Genomic DNA, 25,102 nt, shown 5'->3' on the forward strand with positions numbered 1-25,102 from the left:
GTGTCAAAAGTAGGGATTTCTAGCAAGCCGATGCCATTAGTAGAAAGATTAATAATTGTCCCTTTTCACAGCAACTATTGAGGTGGTGAAGCAGGAAGTAAAGCAGGTGTAACCAATAACATTAATGAAGGCCCTGGCACCGGGACACCTAAATGGAATGGAACCATCATTAATGTTATTGGTTACACCTGCTTTACTTCCTGTGTTACCACCTCGAAGCGGTTGCTGTGAAAGAACAATTGGGACTGGGGAGAAAATAGAAGGGTATAAAATCTGGGGTCAATGATAAAAAAAAAAGAAAGAAACATAATTCTGCACACTGCACAGTCAGGCTTTGCTATCATTGAAATTGTATTTATTACATCGTATAGTTGTATTGAATCGTGAATCCTGTATCATGTATCATCATATTGTGAGATGAGCATCGTCAAAAGTGTAATTTTATGGTGAAGTATATTTTATATTATTGTGTTAAAATCCTTTTCATTATAAGGTTCAGTGATTATACCAGAAATATTAGAGTGTATGGAATGGTTCTCAATGGCATCAGTGGCATCTGTACAAGATGAAAAGTCTTCTCTCGTATGGAACGGGTGCAGTAATGAGTTCAGTCTTCATAAGCTACTGCTGAAGTGGGTCCAGAGAGAGAAAGCTCCAAGGTTTTGCAGGCAGCAGAGGAAGGTCCTTGGAGAGACGTGAGCCTTGGATCAGAGCCAAATCCTTTTGATCCAATATGAGAGGGATAGGTCTTTCTTCCTCACTGAGGCTGCCATCGTGAGTCTATAGCTACAGGAAAACAGTCTGCTGGGAAGACGCTGGTCAGGCTGGTGGCGAGATGGACGACTGATGATGATGATGCTGTCGATGAAGGCCGATGTAGTGGTCGTGAAAGTAGCTGGTCACGGCTAGAGGAGGCCCCAGCAGCAGACACAGCCACACTAAGCCGTTGCCGTAGTTCCCCTGGAAATAGCATCCAAGGAAAACGGCAATCAGGAGCTAGGAGGAGAGACCATCAGTGTTGGTTAATGGAATACAGTACGATTTTGGCAGATTGTCCCATTGAACCTTGGATCATTTTTGATCAATTACAATCCAGCTTTCGTCAGCAACACTCCGCTGAACCCCCAACCCCCCCTCCTCAGGGTCATTAATGATCTATTATTTTTGTCCCACTGCCTGCCCACAGGTATGTATAAGTATTATTAAGTAGTATACCGGTATGTATTTATATAAAATAAAATAAACACCATTGTTTTTCACACTATATCAGGATTTTGTACAGAGATCTGGTTGAAAAGTGGCAGAGTTCTCTTTTAAGCATTTGAAATTCAACTTCCATTTGAAAAGTCTGTTCATCCATTTTGAAATTCTATACCCCTAAAATATTGAAGGAAATAAAAGTGTCACTTTTTTATCAATCAAGAACGTAAATCACATGTAAATCTCATTGAAACATTTAATTTGTCATATTCTCACCTCAAATAGCATCATGAGGAAGATCCACAGACGACAACTACGCAGAGGTAGTGCGATCACATACTGTGTAGAATAGAGGGCAAAATAAAAAACACAGCAAATGAGTAGTGCTTTACTCTGCATGTTCTTATGAGACCAAATGCGAGCACTTTGAAATGTTTTCACGTGTGCTTCATCCTGTACCTCACAAAGAACAGCAGACACCAGGAAGACCGAGAGCTCTGCTCGCGATGGAGACACATCCACCTCCACCAGCAGTCTGTATACATGTCTTCATATGAGTGAGGAAAGACATACTGTATGAGAGGTGAAGGTGTTAGGGGTTTCACAGACTAGTCGACTATCAAAACCCCTAGTCCAGAGGTTCTCAAATGTTTTTCAGCCAAGGACCCCTTATAAGATAGAAAATATACCGGGGACACCCTCATTCTGATTTGTGATTTTGGGCTCAGCTTGTTTCCACCGCGGTGACGTGCTTGACATTTAAATTGATAGGTTTGTCAGATTAGAATCCATGAACCATTTTAGATTTAAAGCAACATATTTTCATTGACCTATGAAGCTTTTGCACACAAAAAAAGTTTTTTTTTTCCAGAAAAGTTTTCGCGGACCCCCTGGCAATGTGCAATGGACCCCATTTGAGAACCACTGCTCTAGTCGACACACAGTGCATCATAGTCGACTAGTCATTCATCTGTGGTTTTGAACAAACATTTGTTTGAACAATCATTTTTTACATTGTGCCATGTTAAATAAACATAACTGAAGGTATTTAGAGAGGGAAAGACTTGTCTATGTTGTTACTACAGTCAAACAAGTTGCTGGGGTTTAGCGGCTCATTTGTAAACAGCCTCTCACAGCCAATCAGGGCTCTGCTATTTCAGATAATATACGCCCTGGCCTGGTTTGTCCCGCCTACATTAGTTAACCCTTTATTGGCTGTTTTTCAGACCTTTTTGATGATAATTGATCATTTTTATTGGGCTGAAAAAATGTGATATATCTCCTATGACGAGTCAACTACGGTACTTTTTTGCTAAATTCATAGCTTTTATCTATGATGATTGATCACTGTAAAGTTTTGATGCATTTCAGAATAACTGTTTAAAAACTGTTTTTATACTGTTATACACTGCCTAGTCAAATTTTAATAAATGAAACTTTGAAACTTAGTAGTAGATGATTACTAAAATGCAGTAATTGTGAATGGCCTAGAAAATGTAAGGTAGAAAACAGATTATTGAGAGAAACAGTTGGGGGGAAACTGAGGCATATTTCTGCATCAACAGACTACAGTACCTGTCACACCATTTCTGAAAGGGAACGTTCCAATTCTTCCAGAACGTTATCAGAGTTGTAGCATTCCTGTGTAAATGACAGATTAACCATGAGACAATGCTGTAGCCTACGTGCAGCAACATCAAGTCGAGAAATTCTGCTGTGCAATGTGACTCACTGACCACCAGTCTCCGTAGAAATGGCGGTCACCGAAGCGCAGGAGTTCAGCACAGAAGTTCAGGTAGGAGTGAGACAGGAAGAACAACAGGAGCCACAGGAAATGAGTTGGTGCCTGTGAAGACAACGGAGCTCATTCACACAGCAGCCATTTTGAATATTCGAGGTAGGAAGATCGTCATATACCTGTGTCAATGGAATGCACTGTACTCCAAACAATACTATAAAACAAAATCACTCACCACAAGTCCTACCAAGTGCTCCACTCTCATAGTGATGTCCATATTCTGTGTATCATAAAACAAGAAGTCAATCCCAAGAGTATGGAAGCTGTTTTTCACACCAATGTTCATGATAGGAGGCATTATGCTGCATCACTCACAGAGAATGAGGTTTCTGACCTCTGGAAGATGGGCTCAATCCACTGACAGCAAAACAAAGTGTTCAATATGAATGCATAAACACATCAATTCAACCAATAAGAGTCAAGGAAACATTCATGATTATTACACATTAAACATTACATAGGACCTAAGCAAATTGAATAATATTATATCATATTAATTATGACACTATACTCGTGTCATAAGATACTATGCCATACTGTCTGTAATAATAACACAGTATGTCGTAGTACAATGACAAACTATACTATGACATACTGCATTATGGTATTCATACTATGAAATACTATACTACGGCATTCTATCGCCCCTCTGGGGCCGAAACCCTAGACTCCCCCGCAGGATGATTTTGGTCAATAATGATGTCACTGATGACATCACTGATGATGTCATAGACATTGTGACATCATCAGTGCAAGCACATTAACCCACCTGCTGCACGATTCCAACCATGATCTGGATGAGGATCACCTGAAGGTAGGAGAAGCCATGATTAACAACCAATTACAATGTCAGGAAAGACCCAGTGTGTGTGGTGTGTGTGTGTGTGTGTGTGTGTGTGTGTGTGTGTGTGTGTGTGTGTGTGTGTGTGTGTGTGTTCATGGCAATTGGCTAAAACGGGGTGGTGGGGGGGGGGATTTCAAAATGCAGGATGGCAGGGGCAGAGGGCTGAAATTTGGCATGGAGGTCGAGTGTGTGAAGGTGTGTGTTTTGCTTTTGTTCACCCAGTTAGGTTATCCACACTGATTTTGTGCCAAACCTCATCCCTATAAAACGAACACTGTCCATCTTCAAGATAGTGTTGTTTAGCCCTCACACCATACATACACCAATGCTGAAGCCACGCTGAAGCCACGCTGAGACCGTTCACACCAGCCGCACGCCATGCCACACTGAAGCCACGCTGCAGGGATAGCTTCGGCTTCTGTTCTATTTTTCAAGCGTGCAGCGTGCTGCACCCGAGGCATGAAGTCAATGCAAGTTGTGAGCAGGGGGAGGGCAGCTCCGAGCAAGGAAAAGAGGGTTTCTTGTGTGACCGGTTTAGCGTGGCACTCAGCATGGCTTCTGTTAAGCGCTGCTTCAGCGATGCTTCAGCGCTGCTTCAGCATAGCGCCTCGGTGTGAACCAAGGGTTAGCTTACCATTTCCAGCAACCTGTGCAGCAGCTTGTTGATGCGGACCTTAGGCGTACGGGGGAAGTGCCTCTGGTAGCACAGAGTGGGGGCCAGGAGGAAATAGTAAAGGTCTGAGAAAGCAAAGGACAGTGTCACAGAGGACTGGTTCCTCTCCACAAATCATAAAGTGTGATCTTAGACTTGACAGATGACAAGCAGCCTCACCTGGTAAACTCACATGCTCCTCAGAGGCTTTTGGCACATGCAATACGCTCTTGTCAGTCTCTGAAAACATACGCACATAGTTCCTTGTTTTTCTCTGTGACATGGAATCAGTGCTGTTCACATTTTATGTTTATTTTATGTTTCTTATGTAATATGTTGGTTTTTGCTTTTTGAAGAAATAATAAAAACTAATTGCAAAAAAAAAGATAAATGGAATCGGTGGAACCTCTGCTGGTCGACATACCTGTGTCAGTTGAATGAGCCTGCCGGTACCATCGGTTCGTTTCCTGGTATGAATAGAGCTTCAGGCCCAGAATGGTGTAGGACCACAGAGAGAAGAATGCACCATCTGGTGGACAATAAAGACAGAAACAACCCAGCAGCAGGGTTTGGGGAGTAATGGAATACTTTAGGATACAGTATTTAAAATACAAAATACGAGTAACTGTATTCCATTACAGTTACCGTTTAAATTGGTGGTTTTCTGAATACAGTTACTGTCCTTAAAATAGATTACTTTGAGGGATTACTTGTTTGTTTTATTTTTTGCTCTAAAATGCGTGTACCTGCCACACCACAAGAGAACGGCGAACAATCTACGGAGTGAGATGCACGTCAACATATTCATGCTGCACTTTATGTAGCATTTACCTGTTGATATAGTCGGGTCATGCAGAATGGCAGCAGCGGGAAACAGCATGAACAAGCCCAGATTTCCTAGATGCAAATGTTGGCCGATGCCGGGGGACAATAGACCCTAGGATAGAATATGACTACATTGACCCCATCAGAGCAAACTTGAGCAAAAATAAAACATACTAAACTGTATGAGTCTCACCTTTTCATGAGACCTCTCGAGAAGAAAAGCTGTCAGGACAAACAAGTTGGCAGCTGGAAGGAAGAGAGATGTTTTGGTCAAACTCAACAACAGATAAGGTCCATTCAAGAAAACCAAGATGTTCCCATTTGCTGTTTCTTTTGCGGTGGTTGTAACACTGACTTATGTCCCTGAGTTGTATGGACTTTTACACATTATATTCGGAGTGATTCTCAAATTTTTCATATCAAGGACCCCTAATTTAGTCCACATTAGGTTTGCAGATTTGATCAAATGTTGTCTTTTGAACCCAAATCCAAGAATATTTGTATTGTCAGATATGATTTTGTCCAGAATTCCATGACTATCTGTATAGTAGGTAAAGCGATAACAGTGAAGCTATCATCAAAACAGTCATTCTTCTATATTATCTAATTGTCTTAACTTCTTGTAAATGAAATAATGCTGAAGTTTAATGATTCATCAATTTGTTGAGGGCCCTCTGGAACCCCCTCAAGGACCTCTGGTGGCCCCCGGACCCCCACGTTGAGGACCACTGCTGTAGACAACACGCGTTACACACACGCACTATATATGCTTTGAACTCTTCAATTGTTAATACCCCTATTTACCGTATTCTTATTTATATCCCATCTTTCCTGACTATTTGTTTTGCTGCAGTTACCCCACAGACAGGACCAGTACAGTTTTCCTCTTACATCGCTGCATGCCATCAGGTTGCTGTTGTTGCTGCAGATCTATGCGAGCTGAGTTTCTCACCCAGTATGAGCTTAACAGAGGGCCAGTTGTAGTTGTCCTCCACCAGATGCTCCAACACCTTCTTCACATCAATCAAAAAGCCGTGTCTGCTCAGAGGAGGAGGAACCATGAGGAACAAAAACAGAGACGAACAAGTCAAGTTTACATTATATTATGTGTGGTGAAAAAGGGACATACAAGGCACTCCAAAAACAGCATTGTACAGAATTAGGCTCCTTTACCGTCCATGATAAAGCATCATTTGATTTTTTTTTTACTTACAATTATGACTATCCAAACAGAATAAAGGCTTCTTATCATATTGCTGTATTACATGTCTTGGATGTCTCTTTTATCCACATGACTGCTACACTAGCTTGTTTCTTATCCAAAGAGCCCCCAAACCCAGAGTCCATAACATTATAGCTAAGAAGCATCGCATGTGGAGATCAAACAACAACCCATGTCTAATCTAATTGAACAGAGAAATGTGTGTGTGTGTGTGTGTGTGTGTGTGTGTGTGTGTGTGTGTGTGTGTGTGTGTGTGTGTGTGTGTGTGTGTGTTGGCACGCATGTGTGTGTGTGTGTGTGTGTAGGTATACTCACTGTATGAAGTTCTCCAAAAACAAGTGAGCATGCGTCAATACCTGAAAAGCAGACAGTAAAACAGCAGTCAGTCAGTCAGTCAGTCAGTCAGCCAGTCAGTCAGTCAGTCAGTCAGCCAGTCAGTCAGTCAGTCAGTCAGTCAACCAGCCAGCCAGTCAGTCAGTCAGTCAGTCAGCCAGCCAGTCAGCCAGTCAGTCAGTCAGTCAGCCAGTCAGTCAGTCAGTCAGCCAGCCAGCCAGTCAGTCAGTCAGTCAGTCAGTCAGTCAGTCAGTCAGGCAGCCAGTCAGCCAGTCAGTCAGTCAGTCAGTCAGTCAGTCAGCCAGTCAGTCAGCCAGTCAGTCAGTCAGTCAGCCAGCCAGTCAGCCAGCCAGTCAGCCAGCCAGTCAGTCAGTCAGTCAGTCAGTCAGCCAGCCAGTCAGTCTCTCCCTGATTATTGAAGCCTAAAGACTTTTATTTGTATTGGTTTTAGTGGATGTTTTTTTTCTCTTGAGTTTCAGAAAGCCAAAATTAAAACTTGTTTTGCTACTTGGAAAGTAGTGAAGCAAGTAAAAGTAAAGCAAGAAAACGCTGGTGAAACAGACTGCTTCTTGATTGAACACAGCCAATGAAAGTTCTGAAACTATAGATGGGCAAAATCAGAAAAAGGACATTTTTAAATGAATGGTTTAGTTCAGTGATACTCACCTTGCGGCCCGGGGGCCAGATGCGGCCCATGATAGGGTGCAGAGTGGCCCTCCGACCATTTTCTAATTCACAATGAAAACTAACGTGAAATAAAGTTTGAATGAGCTCCAGCTAAATTGTCAAAAACCGCCGTCTGCTCGCCACCCAGGCACTATTATGTACTTAACTAACTTAATCCAACTAATTTAACTTAACTTAACTAACTATCCTGTGTGCACAAAATTGTCAGACTAAACTCCGGCTGACACCCCAAAAACCTACAATCCGCTACAGAAAAATGTATATTAATGTTTCTTCATTAACTGGCCCCTGGCCTCCTGTCATTTTACGAAAGTGGCCCCCGGGCAAAGCAAGTTGAATATCCCTGGTTTAGGTTCTAAATGAATAATTTTTGTTCAATTGCGTTTAATAAAGCAGGTGTGATTTAAATTTAAAGCATAATTCAAGACGTTTTAACACATTGAGTGCCACAGCGCTTCAGTAAAATTGTCTGGAGCCTGTGCCAGATTCACTTCCATTCAGTTGAAAACAGCTATAGAATTTTTTCTATTATGGCTATATTAACGGGGCTGGACTTTAATGAAACATTGAACACTCCTGCTTCTTCCAAAGAAGAAATTTTGTTTCTAGACAGTTCCATTATGAAATGACAGCCTCTCAAAAAAGTGCACTTTCAAGGGTTTTCTGTCGTTTTTTTTAACTTTCCAAGATATAGTCCCTTTTATGAATACCTTTTTGCACTCTAATTTCGAGCACATTCACTGACTCTGGCTGGTGTTTTCTGATGTGGTGGCGTGTGGTGTGGTTTCTGTGCAGCCTGTGTGCCACACACCCCTCTCCCCCCCCCCCCCCCCCTCTCCACCTCTGAGCTGCGGGCTCCTCCCACACGCACAGAGTTTGTTTTCTCGACTCCGTTTTTGCCCCGGACAGATCCCAGCGCCCATCAAGGAAATGATGCGCGCTGGCAAACGCGACTGAACGAAAAGGCTTGGCCGTTCGGCTTCGGATGCTGGCTTTCTAGGAAATCGTGTGGAGATAGATAGAAGCATAAGAGCTCAGTTGTGAGCGCGGATGCAGCCGAGCCCACTCTCCGCTGTAGACAGATCAATATATACGGCTCTGGCAGAAAGCATGCATCGGTTTCCACTTTGATCACGGCTTTCTCCGCTGTCTCCTGTACAAAGTAAAGGATCTGAGGTGGGTGGAGCAGCTCCTGTGACGATGTTTAAGGTGGCGCCGTGTGATCCCTTGAAGGGATTCATGCTCACTGGCTAGGTACGACCTTAAACAGCAGAATTATGGAATAATATGAATTATGATTTTAGGACGTCCACAGACGTCCTTGGCACTCCTCGTTACTTTTTTTTAGGACGTCCACAGACGTCCTTGGCACTCAATGTGTTAAAGGACCTGCAGATCCTGTCTATTCCTTTTCTTTCCTCGAGTGTCAGTGAGCGTTTGATAGGAATTGTTAAAAAACTGATGAAAATCTGTTCCAAAAGAAAACCTGAGATGGTGAGAGGAGAGACCCACCAGGAGGATGATGATCCAGTTGAGGACGCCTCTGTAGCCTGTGAAGTTACTGTTGGAGCTCAGCAAGGAGTCCTGGACACGGTGGACACTGGACACAGACAGTTGTCATCGTCATCATCATCATCATCGACATCATCCTCACCATCAGTTGTGTCCTATGTCTTTCCCCCCTCCTATCTAAGCATTTTCAAGGATACGTTTTCTCCACCTGGTCCACCTCTGCTCTCCTCGCCAACACTACAAAGGGATTATCCATCCTATAATAATCCTATAATAAGAATGTGAATTGTGTGTGTGTGTGTGTGTGTGTGTGTGTGTGTGTGTGTGTGTGTGTGTGTGTGTGCGTGTATGTGTGCGCACGTGTGCGTGTGTGTGTGTGTGTGCGCGCGCGCGTGCGTGCGTACGTACGTACGTGGTGTGAGCAGAAATTGTGTTCGGCCACAGCTATGCCATTGTACGTGCAATCGTGCTGAATCTTTCAGGAAGTGTAAAGAGCACTACTGTGGGTGACCTAACGGTATTTTTGAATTTGGTAATTAGGGCCGTCTAAATCGGCAAAAATGGCTAATTAGTGGCAAAAGTGAGTCAACAGTTTCGGCACCATGGAGAGCTCCATTGTTAACTACTGATGGAGCTCACCTGAGTGGAGGAGCACACCTGAGTGGAGTTGGAATCAGCCAGGGAAGTGGACTATGAGAATCATCTGGGGAGAGAGAGGAGAGGCCGCATGCCAACTCTGTGAGCGAGGCCTGACTAAATGGCCAGGGGACGGGTATTCCGCTAGTGTGTGTATAGTATGCCATGGTCCTCAAACTGCTACGCATTGATTGGTCAAAAATCTGATGCATTAATTAGCTGGATGTTGGAGGGTTAGTTCAAAGCTCCTGCACATACTGTCTGTAGATCTACAGTACATCTCTGTCCTCAAGCATTGCATTGTTTCTATATTTGTGAAGACATGGTGACAATGTAGCTGCAAGAAGATGCATTTCCCCATCTCGACCCCTAATGATCCAGCCACTGAGAGAAATCAATGTATGTCTGAGGTCAGAGGGAAATTTAACTCACAAAGCTCTCAAAAATTCACCTTGTTCTGTCTCGCTGCCACTAGGGGTCGCCAAAGTACAAAGTTGCCTAGAAAATGGAAAATTGCCCATGATGATCAGGAGATTGAGGCAGCAGAAAGCTTACCAGAGCAGATCTGCATAGGGATGCTGTTGCTCACTGGATGGAGCAGCAGCAGAGCTGGGAGTAGTAGTGGGGTAGAGGCCTGCGTTGTCTTCTTCAGCTGAGGAAGAGGACTGACAGACTAAGGAGAACCTCTTCCTCATTGCAGCCATCTCCAAACCCAGGTTCTCTGGAGGACTAGGAGCTAGTCCACAGGAGAACAACTGGAAAGACCAGAGATGGTTGGATCCACATTCTTGGGAAAGAAAAGCAGAAACACACTTTACATTTTAGTGTCCAATACGATATCACATAATGAAATGTTCCCAAAGAATACGATGAACTAGAGGTTTAGCCCCAAAATAAATGAATGAATAAATCAATAATAATGTAGCCTAATAAATTATATTTAGTACATTTTGAAATATCTTTCTCAACAATCTGAGCTATAATTGTCTGTGTATGAACGTTTTTATTTAAATAACCATCTTAGTTGCTTGATGAAATGTGGTTTGTAGTCTGGTGTAGGATGCTGGTGTTATGTCTGCACTTTGCGCAGATCATTTGATTCACATGCAATGAAAAGGAGCATCTTCAAACATCTTCAGTTATATCAGGGGAGAGAGCAAAACCAAACTCCATTCAAAAATGTGTCCGCTTTATATTTCCTTGCTTATGGGCGTGGTCGTGGGCGGCTCTAGCAATGTCAGCCAATTATAAAAGTTGAGAGAGATATTTTTTTGTTTTTATTTTTTTTGCAATAAAGCACTGTTTGGTGGATAATATCTACACCGAATTGAAAAGCGCCTGCTATGAATTCAGAGCAGGTCTTGAATCATTTTTATCCGGTGATAATACGCGATAAGCAAGGAAACGTCATTAAATTACACGATTTTGAATGCAGTTCGGCGTATACGGCACAGAAGATACGCACAACACACCTTCTCATTCACAAAAGAACCATAGTATCCCGTCAGGTAGGTAGGGCCGCCCCATCAAATCATACTTACATCCCACAACATCCATACTGCTCTCTGTACATATTCGTCAATGTGGTGGTGCAATTTTAACCTCAGAATATAAATCATAATTCTGTCGTGTCGTTAGGAATGCGATGGAATCCGTATCAAGCTAACTAGAATAAAAAAGTAGCGCGTCTGATATACATACTTTCAAAATAAAAGCTCAGTTCACAAATAGTGTATTGCAGCTGCAAGTTAATTAAAAACGTATAATTTATGGGGAATCTGTAGCATCGTCTTTGTGTTGTGTGTGTATAATATATGTTTTTGTTTCATTTAGGCACCATTTGATACTGTGTCAGCCAGCGCACACACAATTTGTAAGTAGAGTATTGTGCTTTTATTTTGAAAGCCAATCACCTAACTTCTGGGATTATCTTGGCTGTATTTGCACAGCTTGACCGTCACCCACAGTGTCTAGGGGAGGATGGGGGGGATCCTTGAAGGTCCTTTATAGAATGCAGTTCCTTCCTTTCTCCACACAGCGGCCTGTCATTTTATATAAAGTACTAGCTCACAGGACTAGCAGCTCACAGTAATAATAAATAAACTCCACCACTCTCAACAATGTCTAGAGTCTCTACCCAAACTTTTCTAGGATGAGAACTACTTTAATACAAAAAATAAAACTAGTTGCAAGCTACCCCCCCCCCCCGCCAAAGTAGATATTTAGCACATTTTGACAGTAGCCTATTGTTTTTGATTTAACATTATTTAATGTTATGTTAAATACTGTAGATACTGAGTTAGCTATACATGAGTGGGATTTAGTTTATGTATTAAAAATAAAAATTGATTTTGGATTTCTTTGGCAAGCTACTTATTGATGGCCCAGGATCTAGTGGTAGATCACAATCGGCCTATTGGGCACCCCTGCTCTAGACTTAGGACTTGTGTGATGAACCAAACTGTTAGCTATGCTGGCTGATGATACTTCATTGACCCTGTGGATTTCAGATACAAAAATGACATTTTTTTTTAAAGCTCAATTACTTTTATGATCTGAAGGGTAAAGCTGATCCTAGACCAGCACTGATTCATTGCAACATTCGGTGTGTTGTGAACTGACTCTGTAATATACAGTAGCCTACATCTAGCAGGACAGAGCACTTGGTCCCAGTGGCCGCTGTTGTTTGGCCCTTTCCTTTGTCTCAAGTAGTTATCAATTTCATTGGCTGCTGTCTGTAAAACACACAAGACTATTCGATCATTATTTTGTTAAATGTTCGCTTTCACAATGAATCATTTTTCAAGAAATTATTTGTAATTTTTGTGAATTCCCTTTCACCCCAAGTTTAAAAAAAGTCTGCAAGATTTTTTATTTATTTTATTTTTTATTTCTTAAGAGGGAAAAGTTGCAGTTGAGACAACTCGCCCCCAAAAGAGATGACAAAGACGAGTGAATGAAACCAAATGATATCAAAACAAGACGAGTACAAAAACACCAAACTTCATAAATAAGCAGTCCTGGTGCAGAATTATGGTAACTAATGTGCAGGTAAAAGGAGGGAAGGAGGGATGCAGGAACACCGTTTTGCGGTGATAATGGCGTGAATTTGTAAAGGAGCAACCGGCGATCCTATAGCATCACTGTGGTGGTAACTGAACAGGTGTTGGGTGAAGAGAGGATGAGGCCCTGGGTGAAGCAGACGGGTGTTGGGTGAGGAGTGGATGAGGCCCTGGGTGAAGCAGACGGGTGTTGGGTGAGGAGTGGATGAGGCCCTGGGTGAAGCAGACGTGTGTTGGGTGAAGAGTGGATGAGGCCCTGGGTGAAGCAGACGTGTGTTGGGTGAAGAGTGGATGGGGCCCTGGGTGAAGCAGACAGGTGTTGGGTGAAGAGTGGATGAGGCCCTGGGTGAAGCAGACGTGTGTTGGGTGAAGAGAGGACGGGGCCCTGGGTGAAGCAGACGTGTGTTGGGTGAAGAGTGGATGGGGCCCTGGGTGAAGCAGACAGGTGTTGGGTGAGGAGTGGATGAGGCCCTGGGTGAAGCAGACAGGTGTTGGGTGAGGAGTGGATGAGGCCCTGGGTGAAGCAGACAGGTGTTGGGTGAGGAGTGGATGAGGCCCTGGGTGAAGCAGACAGGTGTTGGGTGAGGAGTGGATGAGGCCCTGGGTGAAGCAGACAGGTGTTGGGTGAGGAGTGGATGAGGCCCTGGGTGAAGCAGACGTGTGTTGGGTGAAGAGAGGACGGGGCCCTGGGTGAAGCAGACGTGTGGGGTGAGGAGTGGATGAGGCCCTGGGTGAAGCAGACGGGTGTTGGGTGAGGAGTGGATGAGGCCCTGGGTGAAGCAGACGGGTGTTGGGTGAGGAGTGGAAGGGGCCCTGGGTGAAGCAGACAGGACGACCCTCAGTTGATGGTGAGGACGTCGCTCTGGATCTCGTGGCTCAGCTGTGTCTGCAGGTCGCTCAGCTTCTTCTTGAGGACGGCCAGCGCCGACATGACGATGGTCTCCGGCCGCAGGGAGCCGCAAGACTCCACATTGTAGTAGAACCTGCCGGGGGGGGGGGGGGGGGGGGGGTCATAGGTGAGTGGTTGAATTACAAGCAGATTACAAGCCCATTAGAAGCACAATCATCAGGCAAATGGCAGAAAATTACATTCAATTTAATATCATGTCATTATTACCTATCCACCTTATTTTTTAATGCCCCGCTGTACAAATAATTATGGGTACAAGGTCCGGTTTAACGTGACTTATTGTTGCAGCTTGCCATTTCCTAAAACGGTATTCTACTTGATTTGAAAAGATGGCCGCCTATACTCCCTTGTACCCTGGCTGAATTGAACATAACTTGGCCAATAAGTATGTAACATACATAAAACAAACAGTAATGTCTTTATTTGATGTAGAATGCAGAGGACATGTAACTGTTTTGTTAAACTCATGTTCCAGGAATATTGTATTTACTGCACTGCTCTAAAATAACGTCGGTGGCGCGCGACTCAGAGAGCCTGTTCGTCCTGGAAGCCACTCGCTTTGCGCCAGAACACAATCGATTTGGGGGTGGAACACACCAGGATTGGCCAATGCCAACGCCAGTGCCCGGAACTGTCAAATCAAATCATCGACAGAGACGCTATGGCCCGCCTCCCAGTATTTTCAGTCAGAGTTTAGAGTTAGATAGAGAATGTGACAAATATAGCCACGTTATGATTATAAACAACAAACTAACGCTGGTGATCCGTATGGAAACAGTGTTACTCGAAATGGTTAAGTTATATCAATTTGGTCATTCAGTGGCGTTTTACTGCCATGTAACATAGCTTGCTAGCCGCTAACATTAGCCACAGTAGGCGATTACACACACGATGCACTGCGCTCTCAAAGGGATATTTATCAACGAGAATGATGACCGGATTAGTGATTTGCTCCGTTCGCCCAGACAGGTGTCAAGCTGTCAGCAACAAGACTGGGAGGATCACACCGGAAGAAAAACGCATAGGCATCATGGCCGCTAGAAATAAGGTGGATATACAGTTTCCCCATGCATGAAGCAGATTGTTTCCTCACCTTTCTGGTTTTCCATTGGGGTCGTAGGGCGCCTGGCTCTCGTCCTCCTCGATCTCAGAGTATTCGCTCTTCGGCCTTGCAATCAGACAGAAAACTCACTATAATATCGTGTTCGGGGACTGCGAGGCTCTCTATATAAATTCGTCATTTTAAAAGCGGCACATACCACTCCTCGGGCCGCGGGAAGACGGTGTGTCTCAGCGCGTTGTCCGGGTCATACTCGAAGGACACGCCCGCCGTGGGGTTCCACTTGGCGTGCTCCTTGCCAAAGCCCTTCTTGGCGTAGGCCCTCAGCCGCAGCTCCTGGCCCTTGCGGAGCTTCACCACCAAAATGTCTTGACGCATGTGAGCAAATGATAGAAGTAGGTAGAGAGAGGGGGCGAAACGGAGAGGGAGAAGGAGCGAGAAGAGAAAGAGTTAAACCAATGTTTATCCGAAAAAAGGAAAAAGCAGAGCACACGAGAAGATTAGGGTGTTGACCTTACCGTCCTGTTCGACGTAGTCGTTGGGGTCGTTGTCTCGACTCCTGGAGGTCACCTGGAGAAGTTGAGAACACAAAGAAACGAAGGTCAGCTCTTCTGGTGGTGTAATAATGATATGATCATATGAATGAAACTCACTTTCCTGTTGACTGCTTTGAATATACAAAGGACACACAGGACAAGTGAGATCTCGCAACCGGGGGCAGAGATTTTCTGCCCTACGCGGGGGAAGGACTCACCGGGATGACTCTGGGGTTGTTGGACAAGAGGTCGCGTGAGGTGACGTGGCGCGTCTGGTCCTCCGTGCACCGGACGTCCAGCGTGAGCTCCACAGAACACTCCGGACAGAAGTCATCACAGGTGCAGTCCTGGAGGAGGATCAGGAGGAGACGGAGGGAAGCGGGTCAAACGAGGAGCTAACGCAACTAAAGCTACCAGGAATTAGGGGCTTATTACACGGCTATGAGCTAAATTAACCGTTAAATTGACTAGACTTCGTTCTTTCTGCGGATTGATATGACTGGACGTGGTCCTCCAGTCTTTCAAGTGTGCATAGCAACGGTCTGTTAACCTAGCAGCTGTCTGTTATACAGAAATAACAAACGGTAGAATGCTGTGATTGACCAATCAGAATCGAGTATTCAACAAATCGGTGTAATAATAACCGATTATGAATGTGTGCATACTGACTACTACTATCAATGCCTGATAACTGATCAACGATGACTGAGATGAGGGTATTATACTTGCCCTGGAATACTGCATTTTGTCCACGATGTCGTCACTGGTGAGGGGTATGAGGCCTGAGAACATAGAAAACACCAACGTTGCTTCAGCAGGTTTCAGAGGGATGATCGTACCTCTCTGATGATATTCCAGGCAGCAGCAGAGTCAAAGAGAAGCTGTGCTGAGTGAGTGATACATACCCACTCTGTGGGCAATAAACTCGTCATGAAGTACAGACGAGTTGGCGTCAATCTGGATCCAGTCGATAGCTGCAAGTGAAGTAACACAGGTGAAGTGAAGCATCAGCCGCGGTCACACATGATGATGCTGTGCCATTCGTTTAGTTTGTTCAATTGCTAGTGAAGTATCTCTGTGGCTGTATTTGGACAGAACGAACCATGTATGTAGTAGCCAAAGCTACTGTATGTGTTTGTCTTTTGACAAAGGTGAATCAATTGGACTGGTACTGAATCGATTGCCTCTATAGGCTCATTTCACAGCAACCTTTTGAGGCGATGAAGCAGGAAGTAACAAAGGTGTAATTTATTAGCATGAATGAGGGCACCTGGCACTGGAACACCTAAACAGAATGGAAGCATAATGAATGGTATTAGTTACAGCTGCTTTACTTCCTGCTTTACCACCTCAAAACGGTTGCTGTGAAATGGGTCCATTCATTGTCAGACAGCCAGAACTATGTTGTGCTGTAAAGCAATCCAGCAGATTTCCCTCAGAGTCCTTAAGTTGTCCAGTGTGTTGAGTGTGAAATGTCCCATACCTATCGTGGCAACCTCTGACATGAAGACGCGTCGGATGGAGTTTGCGACCCTGGAGAGGACACAACATTCTATTGAAGGAGCTTTTTAACAAGACAAGTCAACTACACTCAAACAGCCACTAATACTGCTGGCAGATACACTTCATCAATCTTCTCACTTAGGTTAGGTGTTAACAGGTGGTGCGCACTGCTTCACCTGACCACTGTGTGTGTGTGTGTTCATCTGGTGTTTATTCAAAGACAGTTGATTAACAGTTAATGATTCCTGGAATTAGTAGAGCAATGATAATGTTACGTTAAGATAATTCACGTGTGTTAAACATGTAGATATTTAACGTTAAATGCCAACATTGTACCAGTACCAGAACCTCCGGTCAGTGACAGCTTCTTCCCAACTACCATCTGCCTTTTCAATGAGACCCAAAAAACCCCACAACTCAGGACTTTCTCACTCCCTCCCCACCCCTGAGCAAACTGGCTCAAATGACTGGGTTCCCCCCATGGACATTATGGACACTTCATATTAGCATTTTAGATGGACATTACCCCCCCAAACCATTATACAGTATATCACTTATAGGACTTTACTGCACTTTTTACATGGACATTTATATGGATGGACCCCATTAGATGTCACTTTAAAAGGCCTTTTACTGTGCACTTTCAAATTTGAGATTGTTCTGTTTGCTCAATCTTCCATTGTTGCTGTGATCGCTGCGCTGCATGATAAGTCTACTGCACAAAGACACATTCCTTGTTTACATGATTAGCGTTACTCAGTATGGCTATTACAATGATGTTCAGTCTTGAAGTGTACGGTCAGGTCAGCTTTACACGTTGTTATACACTCAAGTGTGGAAGTGTTGGATCATTCACTGCTCTTACAGTTAGTTAGCTAAAAGCTAACAGCTAGAGTCTTTGAATGGACATCATCAGAGTGAATACTCACGCCAAATCAGTGTTTTCAATGACAAACTTAACATTCTCGTCTGTCAGTTCTGTGATTTTCACCGTCGGTTGGTTAGCATACGGCATTATTGAAGCAAAATATTAGAATAAAGGACGTGGTAAAATCGTCCACACTCCACACTACCGCGACTTCGACTTGAAGCTGACTTGAAGGCCTCCAAGGTAATATTTACCGACCGATGATTGGTCAGAAAATGTACATGCAGGCAGTGATTGGCCACGTTGCGATAGGAGGCGGGTCTTTATTTAATATCCGGGTCACGCTTTACAAAAGAAAAGCATTTCAAAATAAAAGCACAAGCATGCACCGAATTTTATGATGGCCATGCATAGACTAACCCGACTCCGCCAGATGGGGGTGGTATTGTTCACAAATTCACAATCCCAATGTAGGTTGTGAAACAAATGTGAACCAACCTACATCCATCTGGCAGCGTCAGGTTATGCATAGACTGTATTAGCCATGATCAGTGGTGTTGTAGTTGTGCCTAGAGAAGTGGGTATACTCTTAATTTATGATCATTGATAGTATATGACCAATTTTTTAAACGGCCTGTCCAGCAATAAACGCCCTGTGTTATAAACAGTGGCATGTATGACATCACAATTGATCAAGTGACATCACTAGCAGTGGTGACATCAATGATATTGCTTGAGTGACAAAAAAAATTGCTGGAGTGACATCACTGGTTGTCTCGCTGGCCAGCCTCCTCTCCCTTCCCTCTGAGGGAGAGGAGGAAGGGGGGGGGGGGGGGGGGGGGCTATCTGTGAAATTCCAGATAGGCTAATGTCTGATGCAGCCTTTCCCATAGCTTAGGGTTTCAAACCATTGCTTGACTACAAAAAGTCAATTGAACGGCTAATGATTTCACTTTGATCAGACACTACTAAACACAAACAAATGGTTAAATATATAGTAATGACCCTTTTATTGAAGTCTTAACTGAACCAACAACAGAACTACAGATCTTTACATCCTTTCATACCAAGGGAAAAATGATCTGAACAGGAAGTGACATCTTGGGAGGGTGAGAGAAACCAAAACAAAGCCTGGTCCTGCAACTGAATAGAAAGACAGCCAACTATTGCACACTAAACAGCCCTGTTCTGATGCAAACCAACACACATATATACCTCAATGATTCACACTCATACAGTATCAGAAATAAGAAGAAATGCTGCAGCACCAGTGAGCAAAAGGAAAGTTGATCTTTGGCTCGTCACACAAGCGGGTGGGCCATCACCGCCTCTGGTTCAGGCCTGTGAGGTTCTTGAGCTGTGAAACAAGGAGCACATGTGACCAATCGGCTTTTTAACAGGAGACGTGTAAATGATGAACGTGACCGATGAGGAGGGAGGAACACTCACCGTCACAGCAGCTCCCATCAGGCCTTGCACCACCGCCTCGCCGGTCGCCTGCGCCTACATAACAACACAGTGGAATATGCAGGCTTTCAGCAGGGACACACAAAAATCTACCGGATTCAAAATATGCAAATGATGAAGAAAGGCAAAGTTCTCTATGTACAACTATAAATATTCAAACCAGTGTTGTAGCCGAGTCACTGCTCAAGTCCAAGTCTGAGTCATTAGTGTTCAAGTCCTACAACACTGATTCAAGCAATTCAAAATTCTTCATTCTGAACCCCAAGTTTCTTCATGTTTCATTCTCAACTACCACTAATATTGGGGAAAGTGGGGAAAAGTAGCAAGAAGCTGACCCCAAATCAGCATTAAGCAAGGATAACAAACTTGAAGAGGAAACATGTCTAAAAACAACTTGCTGATGACCATACTTCATCTGTTTAACCCTTTAACATGACATGTTAGCAGATGCTACCTGTTTGGCTGTACCGGCCATGTTCATCTGTGTAACCCTTTAACATGACATGTTAGCGGACGCTACCTGTTTGGCTGTGCCGGCCATGTTGACTACGTCCTGGATACGGTTGTCAAGGAAGTTCCATGTGTCCTGGAAGTCTGGGGAGGAATCCTGAAGCATGACCAGCTCTGTGGTGTTGTAGATTCCGGTCAGTGCCGCCCGCTTGGTGTACCAGTTCAACTACCAAAGAGAAAGTGGATTACGGATCAGACCAATATATAATATAGGTTTGCTGATGTATCAATTCAATATTGGGTGTTTCTGGTCCAGTGAGGGTCATCCACCTCTGATAAGATGGCTATGCTGCAGTTTGAGTGATTATATATTTATTTATTGTAGAATTGATCAATATCAGACTCGACACAAGAATGCATGAATGTTAATTACCGGTAAATAGCTTTCAATGGAGAGTTTTAGTGTTCCATGATGGTCTAACAGTTATAGACAGTTAAAAGTTAAATTGATGATTTTCCACCCTGACAAGGATACAGTTGTAGGTGCTCTTAAGTTAAAGATATTAAATATCTGCACAAAATATCTGCTATTGGCAGCTTCAATCCACAAGTATCAGCCTCCAAAAAAACATATCTGTCAAACTATATGATACTATTAAACATGTATTTAAAGAGTTGAATCACATCCTCAGGAGTGCATCATGTGACAGGAGTGTATCATGTGACAAGCCAGTGCTGAGTGGAATAAGAAAGGCAAAGTAGTAGGGGGTAGGGCTGGGTATTGGCAAGGATCTCACGATAGTGACGATACGATACGTATCACGATACTTGGGTCACGATACGATTGTATCACGATATATTGCGATGCGATACATATTGCGATATATTGCGATATTCTACAGAATTTACTCAAAATTAAATAATAGAGCTAAAGATACAACACACTGTGTACCACCCAGGTAGTGTAATAATATGTACATCACTTTATACTGATAAGTTAGTGGACAAATTTAGTCAAAACTACTGAGTGTTGAGTGTTACTGAACACATCGATATGGGAAATATCTATACAGTATCGATTAGGGGTGGGAATCACCAGATACAGAGGCCTGGCATGGCCTGCAAAAAAAAAAAAAAAAAAAAAAATATATATATATATATATATATATATATATATATATATATATATATATATATATATATATATATATATCGGGAAATAAAATATTGCGATATATTGCCGTATCGATTATATTGCCCAGCCCTAGTAGGAGGTGCCGGGGTGGGAAGAGGGTAAGTGAGCAGATATATACTTGCTGTTTAACCATGCATTCACCTCGACAGCCGGCTCCATCCTGAACGGACTATGGGGGTGTCATACTGGAGGATACCACTAGAGGGCGCACCAGACAACTCAGGCCATAATAGGACTTCCGGATTTGGATGTTGTAAACAATAGACATGGCAATAGACATAAGACACGACCAAACACGTTACAAGTGGTGCCCAAACAGGGACATGATCTGTTACTGCAACCAAACAATGTTCCAAAAGCATAGTAGGCATATTTGCTACCGTTACCTTATCCACACAAGATGGTATTGGATGAATTAGCGGACATTATCCGCAGGGCTGGTAACTGATTAGCTAGCTAGCAATTTGTCCGCGATAGAAAGCAAGATAAAATGATTTCACATTAAAACCACAATATCACAATATATTTGTCCGTCATTTTGTGTGTCACTTTTGGGTCCAACCAGCTGTTTATTCTGGTAACAACACAGGTCTTCTGGAGACAGTTTGATGGTAAAAAGCTACAAGCTAAAACAATAAGCTAAAGTTATGTGGACTTTTTTGTTGGACTCTGTTGTGGTGGGTCATTTGTTGATGTTAGTTTGCATCCACCTACTGACCCCTGACCCTTGTTACACCACATCCTCATACTGCCCCTACACTGCCGTTCATGTGAGTATCGCCTCTGGCGTTCCTGTAGCGTTAATTTCTGAGGACGTTCGTTCACAACCAACGCTCCAAATGGACGCAGGATACGCGAGGTAGCCATCATGCGCACACAGACGTGCATTTAAAAGCAAGTATACCTCCGCCCTTACCTGGGCAGTGGCGGGCCGGGCATTGTGGGGGTGGTGGTGAATGGGGGACAGGAAGGTGTGAGTAGCAGAAGGGGGGGATCGAGGGTGATGAGACCCACTCACATCTGTGGAGCGGTCCCCGGCGTAGTACCACACGTCGTCCACCAGGTTGGACAGGTGCTTCAGGCTGTCTGGGATGTTGTGGGGGAGGAGCAGGATGCTCATCGCCTGAGGACAGAGTCACAGTCACGCTTCAGTGCCACATTCAGTATGGAGTGTGCATTTTATTCCATTAGTGAACGCAGATACTGTAATAGGGTTAGACAGACCCATATATCGATTTCAATACAGTCTGTGATGCCATATTTCAGCCAGGTATCATCCCTCCCAACATGTAGCTACCCAGCATACTCTGTCTGTACCTGAGGCCACGTCTCAATGTAGGGGATGTGCATCCTCAGTCTGGTCTCCACAGCGTCCCTCAGAAAGTCAGCAGTCTCCTTTGGTCTGCAACACATTCCACAGTTATCACACACCCCAAACCTATGGAAATCCTGACATCTAATGGTCAAAACCAAGCTACTGAGATGACCATCTGCCACACACACACACACACACACACACACACACACACACACACACACACACACACACACACACACACACACACACACACACACACACACACACACACACACACACACACACACACACAAAAGGGTGGTGAACTTTTTGTGGACTGACCAAAAGCTGCTGGTCGCAGCTAAAAACAGATTTCTTGCCAACTTTTCAGTTATTCATCAGAATGAAACTAGAAAGAGCTTTCCAGACTTTATCCCAAGGAGGAAACAAGGGTCCTAACTGCAAATCCTCACATTTGTATGCAACGTTAGTCAATTTGAATATGTTAACAACCAAATAGTATAAATAATAAAAGCTATAATACAAAAGGTGTTTGTATTTATGTCCATATCCAACCTTTACAATTTAATTTTGTTGGGATGAAAGAATCCCCCACATTAAATTTGCCTGTAAGAAATACGTGATATTTTACCTTGTAGAGTTTAAGAGTAATTTTAAGAGTGTGTGTGTGTGTGTGTGTGTGTGTGTGTGTGTGTGTGTGTGTGTGTGTGTGTGTGTGTGTGTGTGTGTGTGTGTGTGTGCGCGCTTGTGCGTGCGTGTGTGTACGTACTCGACCTGGCCCAGCTGGACATGGTTGTGTTGTTCAGCCAGTATCTCGGTCAGCTGTGAGTTGCACTGAGCAATGAAATGTAGGATCAGGTCTCCAGCTCCGTTGTTGAACATCCCGGTGGAGGCAGAGGACAGGCCCAGTGTCTGGTACCAACACAGACACACCAAATAAAGACACAAGCAATACGACATTAGCTGAATAAAAAATTAAAAAAATGCATGAAAGGTTCTGTCTAAAGGCATTTATTTACTTGTTCTGACTCTGGGAAAGTGGGGGAAAAACACGAAAATTCACCAAAACTAGTGAATCTCTGAACTATTTTATTTACTTTCCATTTCCTTTGAGGTTTCCTACAGTCATTTCATGTCACCCTGATGGTGACTCTGGCTCACCTCGGCCCCAGCGGCGATGGCCTCCATGGACCAGCCGTGTAGCGGGATGAAGTCCAGCGCGGCCGCCAGGACTCGAGCTTGCAGCTGCTCCTCCGTCTCGTACTCCTCACCCTGCTCTCCGCTCTGGTCCTGGTAGCTTTCCACAGCATTGGCGAGGGTGAAGCACAGGAGCGAGAGAACATGACGTGAGTTGAGGGCAAAATCAGTTCATTCGACATGACTGAAACTACAGCTTCTGGTCCTGACCTAGTGTTGGCCCTGGAAGCCTCCTCCACTGCCGGGTCGGACGCAGAAGCTTCCTGGGAAGGTGAGTCGTGCTCGGCAGAGTGAGCTTGGTAGTGCTCATGGTAGCTTGTTGTGGATGAAGAGGAGGGGGGTTTGTCTGATTTGGATTCGTCCTGGAGCCTCACGGCCGTCCGGTGGAAGCCTCGCCTCAGGCTGCTGCACTGGGGGTTTGTGGCTGTCGGTGCAGCCACTACTGTAGGGAGAAAACAAGTTATTAGCCCCAGTATGTTCCATTTCATAATTGTGCCAAACTCATTCCAAAATCTGGAAAATCTATATTTTCTTGCTTATCTGCAAACGTACATACCTCGTGGAACATGGCTTATCACTTTTACTGAATCGGTAGAAGCTTCTTCTGGGAAATTCGGCATTGAAGTGACTCACCAAGCAGCACTTCATTTCAGTAAAATATCAACTTTTACAATTGGGTCACACTGCACTATTCTGACCACCATGATTTGAATGAATCGGGAACCTATTCTAAAAGTTCAAATGCTACTGAAATAATTTGTGGCCTGGTTGATTGATTGTATGAATGCCAAATTGAACAATGGCTTCTCAAGATTCAGAAAAGGTCCTGAGTCACAGTTTATTAATTATGTACTTTGGACAATAATCAAGGCAACAATTTAATGGATTTGGGTGTAGCTTGCCTGTGCATAGAGAGAGTGGGGACATATTGGGGCTGGAATCCCAAATGCACTTATCTTACTTTCACACACAATATACCTTTTTCACAGCAGCCATTTTGACATCTCATAGCAGGTAAACACAGGTGTAACTAATAACATTAATGATGGTCCCATTCCATTTAGGTGTTCCACCAGTGCACATCCAATGAGCCAGCATGCACAACACCTGCCTCTGGCACAAGAACACCTAAATGGAATTGAAGCTGTATGTTATTATACATCTGTTTACCTGCTATGACATGTCAAAATGGCTGATGTGAAAAAGGTATTACTACCATGGCGAATTTTAAAGTACAGATACGAGGAGAGACATTCTTTACACGTGAAAGCTACAAATGTAAACAACACGCCTGCACAGAGAGGAAGACGCCCCCCCCACTTGCAGGAACTTGTTCAACACACTTTAAAGTTTGATTTACAGACCCAAACCACTGCGCCGACTAACAATCACCTTCCATTTATTTATCAATGTACAGCCCACATACGTGCTGTCTAATTCTGTCCTTCAGTATCACCTTCTCTGACGAGTCAAGTGACATTGGCTCGGGTGGCTAACGTCAACATTAGCTCGTCTCAAAACATGCCATGCAAACAGTGTAAACACCGGAAGACCCTAAACAATCAACTTTACCGGGACCGACCGTTACTGATAAACAACAAGCTGGTCCGTCTGTCGGTCTCACCGTTGCTCAGCCCCCGCAGTGCCCGCACAGCTCGCACACCTCTCAGCAGCGCCGCAGCCATGTCCAGCTGATTTTTTTTTATAGACAGTCGCGTCTTTTTTCACGCGACTCAAGTGGTCAGTGGTCGCATATTGATTACGTCAGTGTTGTACGAGGGCACGTCAAGTTATCAGGAATAGACCGGGCACGAAATGATTGTATTT

General features: G+C 44.0%; 3 protein-coding genes across 4 annotated transcripts; all 3 read right to left on the reverse strand.

Moving 5' to 3' along the window:
* Nucleotides 1-819: 819 nt before the first annotated feature.
* Nucleotides 820-10,413, reverse strand: LOC310792497 (diacylglycerol O-acyltransferase 1-like; the record flags this gene model as incomplete). Its single annotated transcript, XM_083654174.1, has 16 exons — nt 820-996; nt 1,477-1,539; nt 1,660-1,747; nt 2,776-2,841; nt 2,937-3,046; nt 3,174-3,218; nt 3,314-3,355; nt 3,768-3,806; nt 4,477-4,580; nt 4,919-5,023; nt 5,326-5,431; nt 5,513-5,565; nt 6,272-6,357; nt 6,857-6,897; nt 9,074-9,161; nt 10,265-10,413. 16 exons carry the CDS (start codon nt 10,411-10,413, stop codon nt 820-822), a joined length of 1,362 nt encoding a protein of 453 aa, XP_083510300.1.
* A 2,248-nt stretch (nt 10,414-12,661) lies between these two features.
* Nucleotides 12,662-17,850, reverse strand: LOC310792633 (DNA-directed RNA polymerase II subunit RPB3). The gene is made up of 9 exons (XM_083654351.1): nt 17,710-17,850; nt 16,761-16,810; nt 16,183-16,251; nt 16,007-16,059; nt 15,496-15,624; nt 15,260-15,311; nt 14,941-15,109; nt 14,775-14,849; nt 12,662-13,754 (listed from the first exon to the last, which is right to left on the reverse strand). The coding sequence occupies exons 1-9, from the start codon at nt 17,793-17,795 to the stop codon at nt 13,610-13,612; spliced, it is 828 nt and encodes a 275-aa protein (XP_083510477.1). The 5' UTR covers nt 17,796-17,850; the 3' UTR covers nt 12,662-13,609.
* An 806-nt stretch (nt 17,851-18,656) lies between these two features.
* On the reverse strand, nt 18,657-24,986 carry LOC310792869 (ubiquinone biosynthesis protein COQ9-B, mitochondrial-like). Of its 2 annotated transcripts, none has more exons than XM_083654638.1 (9): nt 24,900-24,986; nt 23,486-23,717; nt 23,240-23,375; nt 22,848-22,990; nt 22,078-22,162; nt 21,779-21,883; nt 19,636-19,791; nt 19,098-19,151; nt 18,657-19,005 (listed from the first exon to the last, which is right to left on the reverse strand). In XM_083654638.1, the coding sequence occupies exons 1-9, from the start codon at nt 24,958-24,960 to the stop codon at nt 18,970-18,972; spliced, it is 1,008 nt and encodes a 335-aa protein (XP_083510764.1). In that variant the 5' UTR covers nt 24,961-24,986; the 3' UTR covers nt 18,657-18,969. The 2 variants fall into 2 exon arrangements, with proteins under 2 accessions (XP_083510764.1, XP_083510763.1); XM_083654637.1 differs by having other exon boundaries at nt 24,858-24,961.
* Between the last annotated feature and the right edge of the window lie 116 nt (nt 24,987-25,102).

This window comes from Poromitra crassiceps (assembly GCF_964638095.1).
Source record: "Poromitra crassiceps genome assembly, chromosome: 18".
Taxonomy (NCBI): domain Eukaryota; kingdom Metazoa; phylum Chordata; class Actinopteri; order Beryciformes; family Melamphaidae; genus Poromitra; species Poromitra crassiceps.

Coding starts and splice junctions, on each gene's coding strand:
- LOC310792633 (XM_083654351.1), bottom strand. CDS start 17,795: ATGCCGTATGCTAACCAACCGACGGTGAAAATCACAGAACTGACAGAC. Junction 15,625..16,006: donor ACAAAATGCAGTATTCCAGG/GCAAGTATAATA, acceptor ATCCTCCTCCAG/GACTGCACCTGTGATGACTT. Junction 15,110..15,259: donor CGACTACGTCGAACAGGACG/GTAAGGTCAACA, acceptor ACATGCGTCAAG/ACATTTTGGTGGTGAAGCTC.
- LOC310792869 (XM_083654637.1), bottom strand. CDS start 24,960: ATGGCTGCGGCGCTGCTGAGAGGTGTGCGAGCTGTGCGGGCACTGCGG. Junction 22,163..22,847: donor GTCCAGCTGGGCCAGGTCGA/GTACGTACACAC, acceptor AATGTGTTGCAG/ACCAAAGGAGACTGCTGACT. Junction 19,792..21,778: donor CCGGGGACCGCTCCACAGAT/GTGAGTGGGTCT, acceptor TCTCTTTGGTAG/TTGAACTGGTACACCAAGCG.